This window comes from Balaenoptera ricei, chromosome 2 (assembly GCF_028023285.1).
Source record: "Balaenoptera ricei isolate mBalRic1 chromosome 2, mBalRic1.hap2, whole genome shotgun sequence".
Classification (NCBI taxonomy): Eukaryota; Metazoa; Chordata; class Mammalia; order Artiodactyla; family Balaenopteridae; genus Balaenoptera; species Balaenoptera ricei.
The window spans coordinates 138,285,232-138,303,244 of NC_082640.1; the positions used below are offsets into that span (position 1 = coordinate 138,285,232).

An 18,013-nucleotide genomic window follows, 5' to 3' on the forward strand; every position below is an offset into this window, starting at 1 on the left:
AATTGGGTCATTTGTAGAGATGTGGGTGGATCTAGAGACTGTCATACAGAGTGAAGTAAGTCAGAAAGAGAAAAACAAATATCGTATATTAATGCATATTTGTGGAATCTAGAAAAATGGTACAGATGAACCATTTGCAGGGCAGAAATAGAGACACAGATGTAGAGAACAAATGTATGGACACCAAGGGGAGGAAGCGGCGGGGGGTGGTGGTGGTGGTGTGATGAATTGGGAGATTGGGATTGACATGTATACACCAATATGTATAAAATAGATAAGTAATAAGAACCTGCTTCATAAAAAATAAATAAATTAAATTAAATTTAAAAAAATAGCAAAAGTGCAACAACCACAAATCAAAATCGTATTCACTGAATACTGATGGGTCGAGATAAAAGTGTATTGGCCTAGCGCTTGGAACAGCGCCTGACACGTAGCAAGCACTCAATAAATATCTGAGAAAGGAAGGGTTAGGGTTAGGAAAGGAGCAGAGAAAGGGAAGGAGGGAGGGAGGAAACAAAGCATGGAAGATCTAGCTAGAAGGAATATGTTTCCATATTGGAACCACCTTTACTTGTTATACCAAATAGCAATCACTTGGAAATCCCACTTTATGTACTGTTTAGAAGTACTTAAGATGTGAAGTAATAAAACAAAAGGAGCATTTCTATATTCTGGGGGATTATGTGAGGCTCACCTGCCCACATTTCAGCCAAATAAGCTAAAATCGCCCTCATGTAAAATTCCAGGGATATGACACCTGAAGAGGAATTTTGTTCAGAGAACAGACGGAGATGCTCAGAAGGGCGCCCCTGGCACACCCAGGCCCACTTCCCAGAGCAGAGTGAACAGTGAAAGCCTGCCAGCCAGGGCCCCGGAAACGCTGCTATTGGACTGGGCTGGAGTTCCGACCTCAGGGTATCAAGTTGTCTAAATTTACCAGTTTGTCTCGGAACTTTACCTTTCACTCAAATCCAAAAACTGCCGTCCTTGCCCATTTTGGACGAGCAGCCAAAATACGCTCTCTAATGCCTTGTCCCAGGTCTCAGTGAGCTTCCTCATGAGCACATTGTCTGTACCTTAATAACCTTCTTCCACCAGAGAGCTGGGGGGTAGGACGTGGACATAGTGCCCTAAAATCACTGGGAAAACACAGCAAAGGAAGGCTTAGTGCCCCTGGCAGGGCTCCAAGGTGACTTACATGTCACTCAACAAAAGCTACCAGCAAATATTTACTGCCTACTGTGTGCAGATGTTGGTGGTGGATAAATAGAAATAAAAGACAGAATCTCAGCCTCAGGCAGCTTACAGTTCCTTTGGAATGATGCAAGCACAAGACACAGCCACGGCAGATGCTACATGAGCTTCAAGGAAGAAAAGTTTGCTTTAAACTGGGAGTCATAGCTCAACTCCCTGACTTCTGAAGGGATCAATCACTGCTCACAGATCTCTTCATCTGTCCCTTCCTTCCACTTTGGGGTGGGGAAGTAAAACAAGAAGGATGACATAAGAAGAACCAGGCTTTCTTCCCGACACTTAGAAGGTTGAGCGTCTTCTAAATGGCATCTGAATAATGCAAACTAGCCTGACAGGCTGGAGTCAAGGACATCCAGAGAAGGAATTACCACATCATAATAAATGAAGCGAAACACAACAGCATTCTGTAAACTGCTAGGTCCTTATAGAAATATATGTTTTTATTGTTGTTATCATCATTATTCGGAGTTTAACTTGATCCAAACTACGTTGAAGAGAGAATCTTGTGTCTTTTTGGACAATTAGAACATACTCAAAATTGTCGATTCTTTTTCTTAAAACAAACCCGGACACCTTTCATGGAGCCCTTTCCTTGAGACTTTCCCTCTTTGTGACTGTAAAGGGCATTAGATGAGACTAGGAACTTGGCTCTGCCTAGCACTGACACAGGTAAAACTATCCAGTTTTCAGAAGGCGGGACAGAAACACCACTTACCCAAGGTTTTCCTAATCAGATAGAGCTGATCCACATCTGATTTTCCGGGCCACAGAGGCACTCCTGACAGCAGCTCAGCAAAGACACAGCCAATTGCCCAAACATCTACTGGGGGGCCGTACTGCACGTCCCCCACCAACAGCTCTGGGGAGCGGTACCACCTGGTGGCCACGTAGTCTGTGTAGTAGTCACTCGGTCCAGCTGGCCAGTGATGGGACATGGAAAAGAGAGAGAGCAGTGCAAGCGAGGAATCAAAACCAGGAGAGGGAAGACCTGAGAAATCAAGCTTGTGTTCCATCTGTGGCTTTCCTAAATCAGTGGTTCAATACTGGTTGTACATTCAAATCACTTGGAATACAGTATTTTTAAAATTACTGGTGTTTGGGCACCCCCCAGTCCAATTAAACCAGAATCCCTGGAGGGGTATCAGTATAGTTTTTATAGTTAGAGCTTATAGTTTCCCAGATGATTCTAATCTACAGCTGAGGTTGAAAACTACTCTTCTAAAATAGTAGTTCTAAAAAGTACTATTTTAGCAAAACATGGTAGAAACCAGGAGGGTAACATACTTTTTAATAAGCACTTTACTGTGGTAAAATTTACAGATAGCATACATTTTAAACCAGTGTATATCTACATGTTTTCAATTAATTGCAGACATGTAATTTATAGCAAGCTTATGCCCTAAATATACAGGAACCAGCTTTCTATAGCATTTAGATTCTTTATCATATTAAAAATCTTTCCAGCTTTGACACTTAACTAAAGAAAACTTCAATACTCACTCAAAAGCCGAGCGAATCCAAAGTCACAAAGCTTAATCACAGAATGTTTTGTGATAAGGATGTTTTCTGGCTTTACATCTCTGTGTATGCACTAATCACAAACATCAAACCAAAGCAGATTAAAAAGGAGCAACTATAACACAGGGACTAAATAAAACATATGAATATTTAGCAAATATTTGAGAAATTGTTTGAACCTCTCACTGGCCTTTTGGAAAACAGACTACAAAACAGCAGCCTAAAATAAACCTAGTACCATACCCATCATAGCCTGAGTCAGCCCAAACTCCTGAAGGGCCCCTAAAGACCAACAAGTGTGAAAGGCAAAATGAAAATAGGGTAGCCAGATAAACAACAAATAATTTTTTAGTATAAGTATGCCCCACGCAATGTTAGGGACATATTTATACTGAAGTGTTATGATTGTTTACCTGAAATTCACATTTAACTGGGTGTCCTGTATTTAATCTGGCTACCTCAGGTGACAGGGAAAATGTTAAAAGGCCTCTGGGTGAGGCCTGCAGCGTGGCTGCAGGAGCTGCAAGTTGGTGCCTAAGCAGAATTCACAATCCAGTTGTTTAACTGAGAACAGAACACATTCCGCCTGGTAAACAGGACAAGCCCTGGGCCTACTGAGATAAGCTGGGAAAGAGAAGGGCGGGAAGCAGCAGCTTGCCAAGAGACCTCCCTTCCAGCTCTGACATTCGTCCCCACCAGATAAATAAGAGCAGGCAGTGCTCACCCTCTGGGGAGTCGCTAGATGTCAGCTCCATCCCACACACATCCAGCCTTCTTTCTGTGCCTCCACCCCACGGGATGTAGCCCCCATGCCAGGGTTTAGACACAAATCACCTGTGGTTTCCAAACCACAGCTGACATTGCTTAACAGGGTGATGCTGGAAGAATGTTTAAGAATCTTCACATGATTTTCTTATTAAATAGCAATTTTTTGGCAAGGAACAAATCATCAACCTAATTAAAATTACACAAAAACAACTGTGGGGTCATCGTACTGTCCAGGTTCCTAATAACCTTCCCTTCTTCCAAGTGTGTTCCTCTCTGGAGGAGAATGCTGGAGCCTTCTGCAACCTGAGAGACCCTCTCTGGCTTGCGGCTGATACCCTGGGATGTTCTTGACTCTCTAGAATCTGGAGAGATGACAGAGTTTCCTCTTGGGCCTGGCCTAGTTCTCACTCCAAAGGATCTTCAGGGTGAGACCTCAGTGTGTTTCCCCATGGGTATTTATTATTCTGGAAAAACTGGGGGAAGACAGTTTCTGAATTATTTTATTACAAACTATCTGATTCTCAGCAATTAATGACCCTGAGATCTCCACTTTTTTTTACCACTGGCTTCAAATATTACTATAAATGGGTACACCCCTGAATATCATGATGACAGATGGTCAGAAGTACTTGTAAGCAAGAATGTGCTCTTATTCTGTTCTGGGAATTCTTTACAAGTTTCTACAACCCTCCCCCCATGCACATGTGGCCAAACAGCTTCAGGGGCTCTCCAGGGAACTGTGGTATGCGTTATATTTGTTCTTAGTGTCTCTGCTTTTCCCCACCAGGGCCTTTCTGCAGTCTCTCTTGCTCCTCCGTCCTAAAACCTGCTCTCAGGAAACTGCTAGACCTCACTCGCAGTACCTATAAGGTGTTCACGCTCCCTGCTACGCATGCATTTGGACAAGGATTGTAGCCGTGAGCTAGGTGGGGAATCAGCAGGGAGAAGTGCTGCCTACTCTCATATTTGCTTGTCTGGGAAGGCAGCTTCAGGAAAAAAAAAACCATTTAGAACAGCGTGAGGAAGGGGATTCAGCCCCACCAGTGAAATTGGACCCTGGCTGTTGTCAGGATGACATATTGCAGTAAATTGCCCTTGTGGCCAAAATGAAGCTCTGATGTTGGAGTCTGGCTTCTGTGTACGGGGACTGGGCCATGTTGTATTGGAAGGAACAGCAGGCTTCCCAGCATCTGTGAAGTCACACCACCTGGGCAGCGGTCCACTGTGCTTCCCGCCAGCCTTGCTGTGGCTGGGAGCGCTAGAGGTTTCCACTGGCTGCTTTGTTGCAGACTTGGCACCTCTATCTCACCAATGCAGACACTAGTACGTGTGCATTGCACTTGAGACTCCACGTACTGCACTCAACAAGCATGAGCCACCTGGGGTTCCCCTCCCCAATTTCAGAGTATTTTGAGGGTTCCAGACCAACACGGACTCCAAGTGAATGGGATTCTACCTTAAATCTGAGCAGTTCCTAAGCAACGTAAAAATAACTACTTTCTTAAAATCATAAAAATGCATCTTTAAAACCTGAACAAGAAGACCTAGCGAGGTTGGCATTTTTAGCGTCTACTTACTCCAACCAGGCTTACGAAGATTTGGGTAAAAAATTCTATCCACAAAAGTATGATATAAACTTCATACAAAGGCTCCACCTCAGCTTAAGGGCAGCCTTCTGGTTTTTAGAGGGAGATCATGAGACTTACATTGTGTTTATGGCAGAAATTTACGGCTTGCAATGTCTGCCAAGTTATGCTCTTCACAAGATGTTCTGGTACCCTATTAAAGAAAAAAAAAAGCAACACAGACACATTCTTTAGTGTTGCCATGGAATTCACCTCAAAAAAAGAAAAAAGCAAACCAAGACAGGCTTAAGTAGTGGAAAATCCTAGGTCACACATACAGTCATCCAACTCATGCGACAGGCATTCCAGGGGTCCAAAGTGTAGAGAACACGTGATCAGAACACTGCTGAATTCCAGGGACAGCAAGGTAACAACAATGTAACATCTACGTCTAGAGGGAGGGACCAGGAAGACCCACAGGGATTTCAACCAGTACTTAAGACCACCTACCTCGAATATCTGTGGCACCACTGGGAACCTGCCTGGTAACTTGAGCTCCGTCTCTATAAGGAGCTTTTTGTTGATGGCAAGTTATTAGTAAATATCAAGCATGAAAGATGCTGTTTATTTTTTCAAGTTGCCCCAACTGATGGCCTTGAAGCAGAACTCATCTTCCACAGGTGGGCACATGGTTTCTTCAGATTCCCTAGGCAGCACTTTTTTTTTTTTTTTTTTAATTTATTTATTTATGCTTGCATTGGGTCTTCGTTGCTGCATGCAGGCTCCCCTCTAGGCTTCATGGCACGTGGGATCTTCCCAGACCAGGGATTGAACCCGTGACCCCTGCATTGGCAGGCGGACTCCAAACCACTGCGCCACCAGGGAAGCCCCAGCACTTTTTTTTTTAAGGTAATGAGGATTTTACTCATGGTAAGGAAGAGGTTTACATTGCACACCAGGCAACAGAAGGTCAGAATAAGTAGACGCCCACGTAGGCATCTTGGTTCTTTCCTCACACCGCTCCTCTCTGGTAGCTGGCTGCATCCTGTTCACATCTCCCTGCCCCATCCTCTATTACAGCATCTAAACCTCATGCCACTGCTCCCAGCACTTCCTCCCTGACTCTAAGCTTACATAACCAGGGCAACCAGTGGCCCCAGTAGGTCCTTCGTGTGAATCAGAAAACAGTACCTGCTCTGAGAGCATTTTTTAAAAAAATATTAGGCAATGAGCAAAACGAACTACAGAGAGAGTACATTTATTTTCAAAGACCCCCGCCCACCAGTTAGACTTAACTGTTTTTACAAATCAAACATTAAACAATGTTGTTGTGATCCTCAGCCAGAACTAATATGTACACCAGGGAGGAAACTCTGGAGTACTTGTGTCAAGGTGACCCAAAAAAGTCACTTCCAGCCTCCGGGAGGGGCTATGAGGCTGTTACTGTTGTCACAGGCCAGATGTTCAGGAAATCCTTTCAAGCAGATAAGGGGAAGCTGGAACAGGGGACAATGTGGAGGAAATGAAGAGGCCACTTCCATGAAGAAGAGCTGGGACATTCCTGGGCTGAAGTAGCTGTTCTCCAAATTCCCTTCCTTATTCTAGCGACATAAAGGTACAGATGCCAGAAAATCTCACCTGTCTAGAAAGAAGGCCTAGAAAAATACAACTAAGAAGAGGACATTTCAGGGGACGTGCTTTCCCCCAGCCTCCATTTTTTACCCAGAAAATAATAGAACATATTCTGATTATGTAATGAATTAAGTATTAATATAAGGTTATTCAGTACCAGGCAATTTTAGTCTCTAAGAACATTTCCCAAAAGAAATTACGCAAAAAGAGCATTTAAAAGTAAATTATAATAGCGTATCATTAGCGCTCCTCTAACACTAAGCAACCTTGTTACACAGTTTTCAAACGTAAAAATTCTGTTCAAGCTACCTAGTGTCATCTTGGGTCAGCTACTCACTCCACTTTTTTTTTTAATATATATTTTATTTATTTATTTATTATTTATTTATTTAGGCTGGGCCAGTCTCAGCTTTGGCACGCGGGATCCTCGTTGGGCATGCGTGATCTTTCAGTTGCGGCATGCAGACTTCTTAGTTGTGGCTTGCAGACTTCTTAGTTGCAGCATGCAGACTCTTAGTTGTGTGTGCATGAGGGATCTAGTTCCCCGACCAGGGATCAAACCCGGACCTACTGCATCCGGAGCACAGAGTCCCACCCACTGGACCACCAGGGAGGTCCCTCACTTCACTTCTTGATTACTCTGTTTCTGCTCTGGAATGCCAGGGCCTCAGATTCTATCTCTAAGACCCTTTTTAGCTGAGGATGATAGGAGCCAGGTTTTTCAGTGTTGGTGGAGGGAGTTACAGATACGGAAAGGAAGAAAAATAGAATCTATTCTGTGGCGCCTCACTGGGACTGGATACACACGTATGTACAGAGGGTGCTGTGCTGAAAAGGGTGCTATCTTATACACGTGCTCCAGAAAGCTTTTCTGCTTAGGACAACATCTGACGTAGTGGTTAAGGTGATGAGAAGCGGCCAAATTTGGACTATATTTTAAAAATAGAGTCTTCAGGATTTTGAGAGATTGGATGTGAGATTCAGAGAGAAATCAAGGAATGACACCAAGTAATTAGCCTAAGTTGCTGGTTTATGGTGGGGCCCTTTACTGTGGAGAACATTGGGGGAGAAGCCGGTTTCGGGGAGGGGAAGGGAGGGTGGCTGGGTGAGATGCTTCTCAGCCATACAAGGGAAGACTCTGGGAAAGGAGTCCTGAATTCAGAAGGAAGGTCCAGAAGGATAAATTTGGGAAGCATAAGCATAAGGATGGGACTTACAGGCCTAGGAGTGGATGAAGCCACTTAAGGAATGAATCCAGAAAAAAGAAAAGAAGGTCAAGCCCTGAGGCCCTGCAACATGTAGAGATCAGAAAGAGCAGGGGGACCCAGCAAGAGACTGGGGTTGAACACCAAGTGAACTAAGATGACACTCAAGAGAACACAGTGTCACTGAAGCCAACTGAAAAAAGTGCTTCAAAGGACTTCTGGGTTAAGATGGTGGATTAAACACACCCATCTATTTCACTCTCTCCTAAAACCTAACTAGAACGACACTGAAACTCAATCTAAATATAATAAGACATCATCTCACCCTCAGGCAGCTTATAGTATCTTTGGGAAAATAAAAGTACAAGACAAGACATGGTGACAGCAGGTGAGAGCTACAGCTGTCCCTCTGGAGCCCACTGAGCTGTGGTCCAGCTTGACGGAGGTACTCCCTCCAGGGAGGGTGGAATGGAATCCATCTTCCACTCGTGGGAAGAGGTGCAGGAGAAGTGCACTCCTGGGTCCTCCACCAGTGTGACCTCGCGGCACTCCTCCTGCCTGCTTTGGGGACTTTGTTTCACCCCCAGGAACATAAAAGCTTCCCAAGTGTTCGGCTCCAAGGAGGAGTAAGGGGGTATCATTAGAAATGTCTGTGGTCTAGATTTCTGTGTGACTGTACCATCATTTTAGCCAATTGGAGACAGAGATCCTTGGCCACACTAAGTAAGCAAACCCAGAAAGAGGAAGACCGGAGATCCAGGAAGTGGTGAATCAAACCATAGAGAAATTCCAAGACGGGATTCAAAGGATGACAGCAAAGGGAAGTCCCAGGAGGACAGCTGGTCAGCGGGCTTGGAGAACAACAAGCCAAACAGATGGAGAATGGGGGTCTAAAGGTAGGATATCACCAAGGGGGCAAAAAAATGAACTAATGGATTACCTGATGTGATTATCCTGTGGAAAAGTATACTGAGAGACTATTAAAAAGAGTGGGAAAAGTTAGCAATAGAATAAGCAAATTTAAAAAGCAAGGCAAATATAATTTGCAGAAAAAATACAAAAAGAAACCTTAGTATGGTAAAATGCTCAGCTATAAGTAATATTTACATAGGCATAATAATGGGAACAGTGGATGCTGAATTAATAAAACTTTAATGTAACTATTTGGGGGGAGAAGGGGAAGCGGAGGAAATAATGGTGTAAGAGAGCTAAATCCTCATCTATCAGAATAGTCTGTAGATAATGTCTAAAAATGTCTAAAAATTAATACATCAAGAAATAGCAGTACATCACTCTTTTTATTACATTACATTGCTAGATTTAATTTGCTAAGGTTTTTTACACCTAAGTTCACAAGGGATATTCATCTGTCATTTTCTTTCCTTGAAATGCCCTCATCTAGTTTTGGTATCAGGTTATAGTGGCCTCACAATATGATTTGGAAAGTATCTCTTCCTTCTGTATTTTCTGAAAGAGTTTGTGTAGGATTGCTATTATTTCTACCTTATATGTTTGAAGGAATTCATTCATCAAATATTTTAACAATAGAAATCAAAGTAGCATGACTATAAGGAAAAAATATATATAAATCCACATCATTGGTGATAAGGTGAATTGGTTCAGTTTGACAAACCCTATGAGCCGATAATCCCATTTTGAGAACTTCTAAAGAAAAAGTGCAAAAGAAGAAAAATCTTCTTTTTGTAGGAAGATTTTGAGAGTAGAATCATTTATCAGACAAGACACTGAAAATGGCCTCAATGTTCAACAATGGAGGGACAGTTAGATGGTAATGTAACTAGATGTAACATCTTATAGTGAATAATAGATCTAAAAATTATACTGCAGCATATATAGAAATGCACATGAGGGGTTTCCCTGGCGGTCCAGTGGTTAAGACTCCGTGCTTCCACTGCAGGGGGTGCGGGCTAGATCCCAGGTTGGGGAACTAAGATCCCGCGTGCCTGCCGAGAGGAGAGGCAGGCGGGAGGGTGGGGAGTGGGGGAGAGAAATGCATATGAGAAAATATTAAGTGAAGAACAGAACTCGGGGGGAAAGTCATCTCATCACAGCAACACGGTGAATGTGGTGCTTCATCTGGAAGGGCAGCCAGCAGCCTGGCTCCTTTTACAATGGTCTTCAGGGTTTTCATATACAGACACTTAGTTCTGTCAGCACACCAAGACAGCATCCATTTCAAAGGGGCAGGTGAACATTACACAAATTTACCAGCCTGATATATAAAGCCAGAATGCTAATTTATTCATCCATCTTTAAATTCTGAGTGCCAGCTTATGCTCTCGTTGTAGGCAATTCCATAGAGAAACTCAAGTTCTAATCAGAATGGTGTTTGATGAGCAAAGAGTTGGAATGAGAGAAAGTACACAGTTTGACTGGTTATTGCCTTTATGCTGAGACAGTTTAATTGCACCCATCTCCAAATTAGGAAGGTGTCCTCCTTAGATAAAACGTATGTAATCAGTCACATCTAACCAGCCCGGCAGCCTCCTATCCCTTTAAGGATGCTTTGCATATCTGCCCCGATGCATAATGTGTTGGTTTCACAAAATAACTCCCAGAAAGCAATCTTCTGTCTCTCCTTCCAAGTTTTGGAAAGGATGGACTATGACCCTAATGTCCTGATAACAAAATTGAAATGAGCAGAGAGAAACCTAAACAACTGCTGTGTGAAAGTGAACAGATCAAACTGCATTTTAAACACATCTTCAGAAATAAGAGAGATGAGAGAGATGACAAAGAAAGACCATGGATCTCTTCCCAGGTTCTCAATACAGTAACGGTCCTTTCCACCACTGCTCCTCTGATATTTGTCACATTACAAGAAGTCAAACAATCAACATCCATTCAAGCTTCACTTCTACACAAGGCTACAACAAAGATGGGGACGAAAGGGCTGGCCAAGCTCCTACAGAAATAATATGTTCTTCGAAATTTATCCTATAGAAATATTTATGCAAGTTATTGTTTACTGTAGCCTTATTATTAGAGAAAAACTAGAAACAATCTAAATATTTATCAATGGGGGGGTTGAATAAAGAAACCATGGTATATTTGCACCATGGAATTCGATACCATTTTAAAAATATAAAAGTAGAGATGTATGTATGAATAGGGAGACAGCTCCCAAACACACTTAAAAAATGAACAGTATGTAGAGTTCAATCTCTTTAAATATATATATGCATAGAAAAATAATTAGAAAACCATTTCTCAAACTTTATTTCTATATGTTTCTATGTTGCTTGACATTTTTACAACAAACAGTGCATCACTTTAAAAAAGAGATTTTTAGAGTTTTAGAAAAGTTCTGGAATTCCATTGTCAGAAACTGAAAACTTGTAGTAATTCCCTTTACCCACCAGATGTTCTTTGAACAAACTATGTGAGAGTCAGAGGAAGATCTGGTGGTAATGGAATCTGCACAGGAAAAAAATGGGTGAAGTGTCTGGCTGCACTTAGGGGCAGAAAAATGAGAACACCTAAACCAGTTGTTTATGAAACTTTAACAGAGGAGAGACCAATAGTTAATAGAATAACAAGTACAAGGCCTATTCAGTCCTACAGAAGATAAGGAATATCCTTGTGTGAGAGCAAATATAAGCAACACGAACACAGTACTGGGAATTATAATGGACACGTATTTATGCCACTATAACAGGATATATTCTGGCATAAACTTGCTTGTTAGTAGCAACATGAATGTGAATCTTCTCCAAAAGCCTTCCAAATGAGTTCAAGAAGTTACCAACATCTTACAAGGAGATAAATTAGTATCCATTTCAGATTCAAAGTAGAGATAAGTCTTTGAGTCTGATTTAGCAGGAATTATTTTTAATAATTAAAACATTGCCAAAGTAATAAATGGAACATGGAGATATATAAAAAAACAAAGTGGAAAATATCTATACAATCATCACTCAGAGATAATCTCTATTAAAACGTGTATATTAATTACTTTTCTTTATTTTCTACCTATATATAAATTCTATGAAAGTGAAATGTTTTTTTATTATAGCATTTTTTCTTCATTTTGCAACCACTCATGAACATTTCTCTATGTCAATGTTTGTTTTATCTTATAAGCATGATTCTTAGCAGCTCCACTGTATTCCATTGTAAAGACATACTATAATTTACTTAACCAATCCTCTATCATTGGACATTTCAGTTGTTTCCAATTTTTTTATTATAAACAATACTTTAACAATAGACACTTTTTAAACTAAATATTTACACACATACTCAATTATTTTCTTGTGGTAAATTAACAGAAGTAGACCCACTGCCAAACTGCCCTCTGGACACGTTGCTCTAGCAGTGTACTAATAATTTCCTTTGACAATATTAGGTTTTAGAAATTTTTAATCAAAGTAAGTATTTTTAAATGAAAAATAAAACATTGTTATGATTACTCTTCTTTAAAATCATCTTTAAGGATCAATTTATCAGTTTGCTGACTCAGTCACTCCACAACAAGTATTGAGAATATACCAAGTGCCAAGAATTAAGTTAAAAATTACTGGGGAGACACAGATGAGGAAGGCACAGCTCTTGCCCTTGAGGATTTTATAGTTTACTGGGCAAACATAAATAATTCCAGAAGATGTAATGGATACCAGAGGAAGGGACTACTGAGTCTCCTAAGGTAGATATCATAAGGAGGTCATCTTTAAGCTGTATCCAAGGGCAAGCAGGAGTTTGCCAGGCAGAGTACAGAAGGTAGGGCAACCCAGGTGTCCTAAAGCCTAGGATGCAAATGACTCCATGGGATTGGAAACTGGTGGGAAATGGGGTGATCTTGCAGAGTGAGTGAGATCTTGTATCCCATGCTAGGGGTTTTTACCACACCAGTAAGCTTTGAGGAGCTATTAAATGACTTATGTAGGGGAGTGGCATGATCCACTTTATATTTTAGAAATTTGTACCCAGAAGTATAGTGATCACAGGACATTCTTGGGGTAAACGTGCAAACCCAGGGAGGACCAACCTGCCACCAGGCAGGAAAAACATCAGCATTAGCACATTATCTTCTGTTGATATTGTCTAACAGATCACATATGAAACTAAAAGAGAACTGCAGTCTTCTGAGCTCTAGGTATTAGATCATCAACTCATAACACTGTAGAGCTGGAAGTTCTCTTAAATTTTACCTGGTACTAAACTCTCATTTTTAGAGGTAAGGACACCTGTAAGCAACTTGCTAAAGGTCACACAGGTGATGCTGGCCCACTTTTACTGGGAATACACTCACAAAGTTTTATTTTATAGTATAGCTTTATTTTGTAGATCTCTACATTGAAACATAAAGTTTTCCTATGAATTTCAAAATCGTTGGTTGACAGAGTTAATAACATTTACTCCTTAATGATGACAAGCAAAATTCTGAAATAGCATTTAAAAGATCGGAGAATCCAAACAGTCAGGATAATGGAAAATAACTTTCATTTTTAAAACACATACACACACACACACACACACACACACACACACACATCCTTAAACTTCAAAGTAAATGCATATGATCTGACTTAGAATAAATCTTACTTTTCAAACTTGCTCAGTTATTAGTGTTCCTTAAGTCAATCTTATATTTGACAAACCATGGCACAGTGTCAGTTGGAAATGAAGCTGCTTGTATTTAACCACACACATGTCTACCAGTCTTTCCCTTCTCTAACCCACCTCTATATTAAAGCATTTTCTGGAACATATATAACAGATTTTAGCCAGTGGAGTTAAAAAAAAATCTGCTTCCAAGACTCTAGTCACTCCTCATCCTGTCTTTTTATTCTTCTGCTTAAACTATATGCTAAAAAAGAACTGACTCCCAATTGCTTTCAACCCCCCACTAATCAGTGTTTCTAAGTGACTCAATCTAACATGATTAATCAAACTCCCTGCAACAACCCCCTAGTTCCACATAGCACGAGTAACTTATACTAGTAGGTTTAATTGAAGTGTCACTTGCAAGCTGTCAAAAGAGCAAATATCAACATAGTCAATGTTTTCTCCCTTGAACACATCATTTCTCTGTATCAATGACTTGCTGAAGGGAGGGAGGTGTCTGTTCTCTTGGCTCCCTCTGGCTGTGTAAATTAACAAGAAAAGCCTGTGCCATGGTCACTAACGAACCATGAACCTCTTTAATCCCATCTGCCCGGAGGTCATGGCAGATCATACATAACCACCACCACATGACAGAGCAAGCTCTTGGACAAGGCTTGAAAGCCTTGTTGAAAGAGCCTCAGCCTCCAGCCACTGGAGTGCGAATGTGAGCCAGGATGGGGTGCCATTCCATCACTCTGATCTCCAGTGCACTCTGCATATCGTCCTCAGCCAAAGTTGGGCTCCCAGGAACACAGCAAAAGACAGAGAAGAGGAGATATCCTTCCCTGTTCGACTTCTCTGGAGTCTCCTCACCTTGCAAGTCAAAGGCCACCTCCTCCAAGAAGTCTTCTTTGATTGACCCACTTTGAATCATATCTCCCAGGGCCTTCTCATCATTCTACCCTCTCCCTCTGGCACAGTGACTGCTTCCAGGAGTAGCTGCATCACCTGAGCTGAGCCAATCAGTCTTCTACTGGACTTTGTATGCAGACGCTACCTTCTTCTAGAACTTCCTTTCTTCTAGAATGGCTACACAGGTTGATAAAAGTCTGTGGCAATGCTTTCTATTTCACACTTTTCCCTTCCTACCTGCTTCCATCTCACAGCACACACGCATACCCTCCAAAATCAACCCTGTAAAGGAGACTCAACTCCAAGGCAGAATGAAGCCAACACAGAGAGGAAGAGTTGGGAGTCGGTGGTGCCGGGGAGAGGGAGAGAGAGAGAGAGAACGGCCCCACCTAAGGCACTGTGCCTTAAAGATGCCCAGCTGGGGAGTGGGTGGGAGCCAAAATCCAGCCTGCATTCTGCTCGCCCTGGCAAGGAGCGAGCTTCAGAGGAAGGGATCTCACCCCCACCCCCTGCCTTTTTTTTTTTTCAAACAAAGGCTCTGTCTGCTCACCGAGCCTTCTGCTGCTGCACACAAAGGTGTTGCCTGTGCTAGAAATGTGTTATAAGATCAGCGGGACCTCCAGAGTCACCTCTCCAATCACAGCCACCACCACTTCCTTTTTCACCTACACCCGGCTTCAGTTGGGTTTTTTTGTCATTTGTAACCAAAAAAGTTCTGACCAATAGAGCAGACCAGATACCTGGGTTGCTTCAGATAAAACACCACGTTTGTTTTAGCCTTAAACTTCCTATTAGCCATTGTCCTTGACCTCTTCCTTTCAACCTCCAAGTCCTTATGCTTCCCTAGGCAGGCACGGAGTAACTAATATCCCTCCTTTTCTTTCCTAGAGACTGACATAGCATTTATGCAGAGATAATATACCAAAAAATCAAGTTCAACCGAATAATGTAGTTGCTGCTTTCTTCATGAAAATGATGAGTTATGATTTCTTTCTCAACATTTCCGGTAACCCCTCAGCAGCAGAGTATGCTGGCCAAACACTGGCTGTCCTTGTCTACTGTGAAAAAGGGTCATAACTCATTTTCCCTCGCAAACCCTAGGGTGTTTTGCTGTGTTTTGTTTGTAAACGACAGGTCACTCACCCTCTTTGGTGTTTGTCCAGCTCGTGGAGCACCGTGTGGTCACAGTATTCAAACACCAGGTGAAGCTTCCGCTTCCTCCTGAAGACTTCGATAAGGTTGACGAGGTTGGGATGCTTGAGTTGCTGAAAATACAAAAATCAAGGTGTTAAAGTGGAAGTGTGAAAGACAGTTTTCTCTAATTTTGGCCCAATAGAAGAAAGTTATTTGTCCTTTAGAAAAATTCTTGTCTTGTATTGATGGAGGCTGTCGATAGCACTATCTTTCTTCTCTTTATGAGCTGTTCGTTAGCAGCCTGCAAGTGAAAAATGATCATGACCCTGGTGGTTAGTGAAGGTAAAAAGAGATATGAGAAGGCTGGGAAAAAAGAATGAAAATGTCCCCTCCTAAAGAGATCTCCCTAGACTGCTTCAGTGTCCCTCGTGGCCCCCCTGAAGTATGAATCTTTTGGACTCTTTCAAAACTACTAAGTAATTGTTCAGTTGATTGTTTAATGTCCTCTGCTGCCAACAGATATAATGGATACATTCTATAGAATATAAGAACCATGACAAACATCAGGGTCTGTGTTCTCTTGTTTACGCAGAATGATGTTGTATTCCCAGCATGGGACCTTGCACATAATAGGCATTCGATCATTATTTGTGAATGAATGAGTAAATCAGGTTTCCTAGGCTGATGAAACCTTTGAAAAGAGAAAAATGAGGAAGACTCTCCAATCTGATATGCCTGAAGGAGTGTATCTAGAAAACACAGGCAGGAATGAATGTCGGTGTTGACAGAGATAAATCTTGTACTTACCTTTCTGGCCCCTCCTTGTCCATGATCTTACTGGAAACACTACAACTAAGCAAACTACTGTGAAGAGAGCAAAAATGGTTAACTTTCTTTAGGGCTTGAAGGCCTCTGGGCAGTGATCTAAGAGAGCAAAAGAGGAAGCCGAAAAGCTTCTTAAGGCCTAGTCTCAGAAATCAGGTGATATAACTTCTGCCTCATTCTAGTGGTCAAAGCAATCATGAGACCCCCCGCCCCCCCAGATCCAGCCCAGGATGAAATACCACGAGGAGAGCAGGGCGCAGGTGTCCCAGCTGAGCTCAGCCCCTGCCAGCCCTCACCTAATTCGGCTACGTGGGCGAGCCCACGCAAGACCCCCTGAAGGAGCACGCAGCCAAGGCACAGCTGTGAGAAGTAAGAAATCATTCTTTTTTAAGCTACTAAGTTTTGAGGAGGTTTGTTAATGCAGCACTAGATAATAACCCTGTAGCAGAATCACCAGGGGAACTTTTGAAAACTGCAGATGCCCCAGCACCACCCCCAGAGATCCTGAATTGGTCTTGGACAGGGGCCCAGCCATCTGGTTTATTTCCCCAAATTCTCCAGGTGATTTGATATGTAGACAGAGGTATTAATCATAGGTAAACAGATATTTCATAAATGGTAAAAGACAGAAGGAGAAAAACTGAAGTTCTTGAACTGCACACTCTAGCACAATTGTATAGATAGTGAGAAGAGAAACAGTCATCGAGAGAAATACTAAAAAAGACAATTATTTTCTCATTTTCTTTGTAAAACCCCTCTATCTTCAAGATGTGAAATTCCTGCTCCAGCGATTACACTTGATGAAACAAATATAAAACAGCCAAGACACTCTAAAGCCCATTAGCCACATTTGGGCCTTAGAACAGAAGGCACTCCAGGCTATAAAGCCCCAGATTCACGTTCCCATAGCTGGAAACTTTTCGCCTGAACTAACACTTTCCAGATATAGGAGGACAGAACTGACTGCTGTTTTAAACCAAAGAATTGCATTGGCTCAGATGTCTCAAACAGAAAGCAAACAAGCAAGTTTAAAGGGGGTAAATAGCAGCTTTATGACAATTAGCGGAAAGCAGAGATTTTCCTACAGCCTCTGAAAAATAACTGTCCGAAGGCCCAGACCTCAAATCTTAGATTCTTTTCATTTTCCATGTTCCATATGTAGTCCTCACATCTTCAGCCAACTTTTTTAGCAAAAGTACAAATGTATCAATTCTACCGAAACAAATACCTGGACCTTCTCAGATGCCAAGACTGGCACCTCCAACTTGTCACATCCATACCTGCAGTGATCACCAGGGGCACTGCTGCCACAGGATAAAGCCCAAAGATCCTCTCAATTTGACCTCTGCTTACTTCTGCAGCCGCATCTCTTAAACCCTAGACACACTGAATTTCTCTCACTTCTTCAAAGGCTTACACCTCCTCTCGCTTCAGGACCTGTTCACCCAGTTCTCTCTCTGAAACACTCCCATCCTCCAGATGGCACTTTCTACGTCTGGCCCGCCTCTGCCCCACCCGACACCCTGGTATGAACTAAAAGAGCTATAACTCCGCAACCCAAGCATGGGGACCATGTGGCAGGTAAAGAGCATTGTCACAGCAGGATCCACTGAACCGAGTGAGACTGTA

General features: G+C 42.2%; 1 protein-coding gene across 2 annotated transcripts in view; it reads right to left on the bottom strand.

Annotated features, from left to right (window-relative positions):
• The window catches only part of CDKL1 (cyclin dependent kinase like 1), a 55,434-nt gene that overhangs the window by 10,034 nt on the left and 27,387 nt on the right, over positions 1–18,013 (bottom strand). For both annotated transcript variants that reach the window (XM_059914192.1, XM_059914193.1), the window contains exons 3-6: positions 15,569–15,690; positions 5,250–5,322; positions 2,758–2,848; positions 1,973–2,173 (exon numbers count right to left, since the gene is read on the bottom strand). In XM_059914192.1, the coding sequence (XP_059770175.1) occupies positions 1,973–2,173; positions 2,758–2,848; positions 5,250–5,322; positions 15,569–15,690 (487 nt within the window). The remainder of the gene's footprint in view (positions 1–1,972; positions 2,174–2,757; positions 2,849–5,249; positions 5,323–15,568; positions 15,691–18,013) is intronic.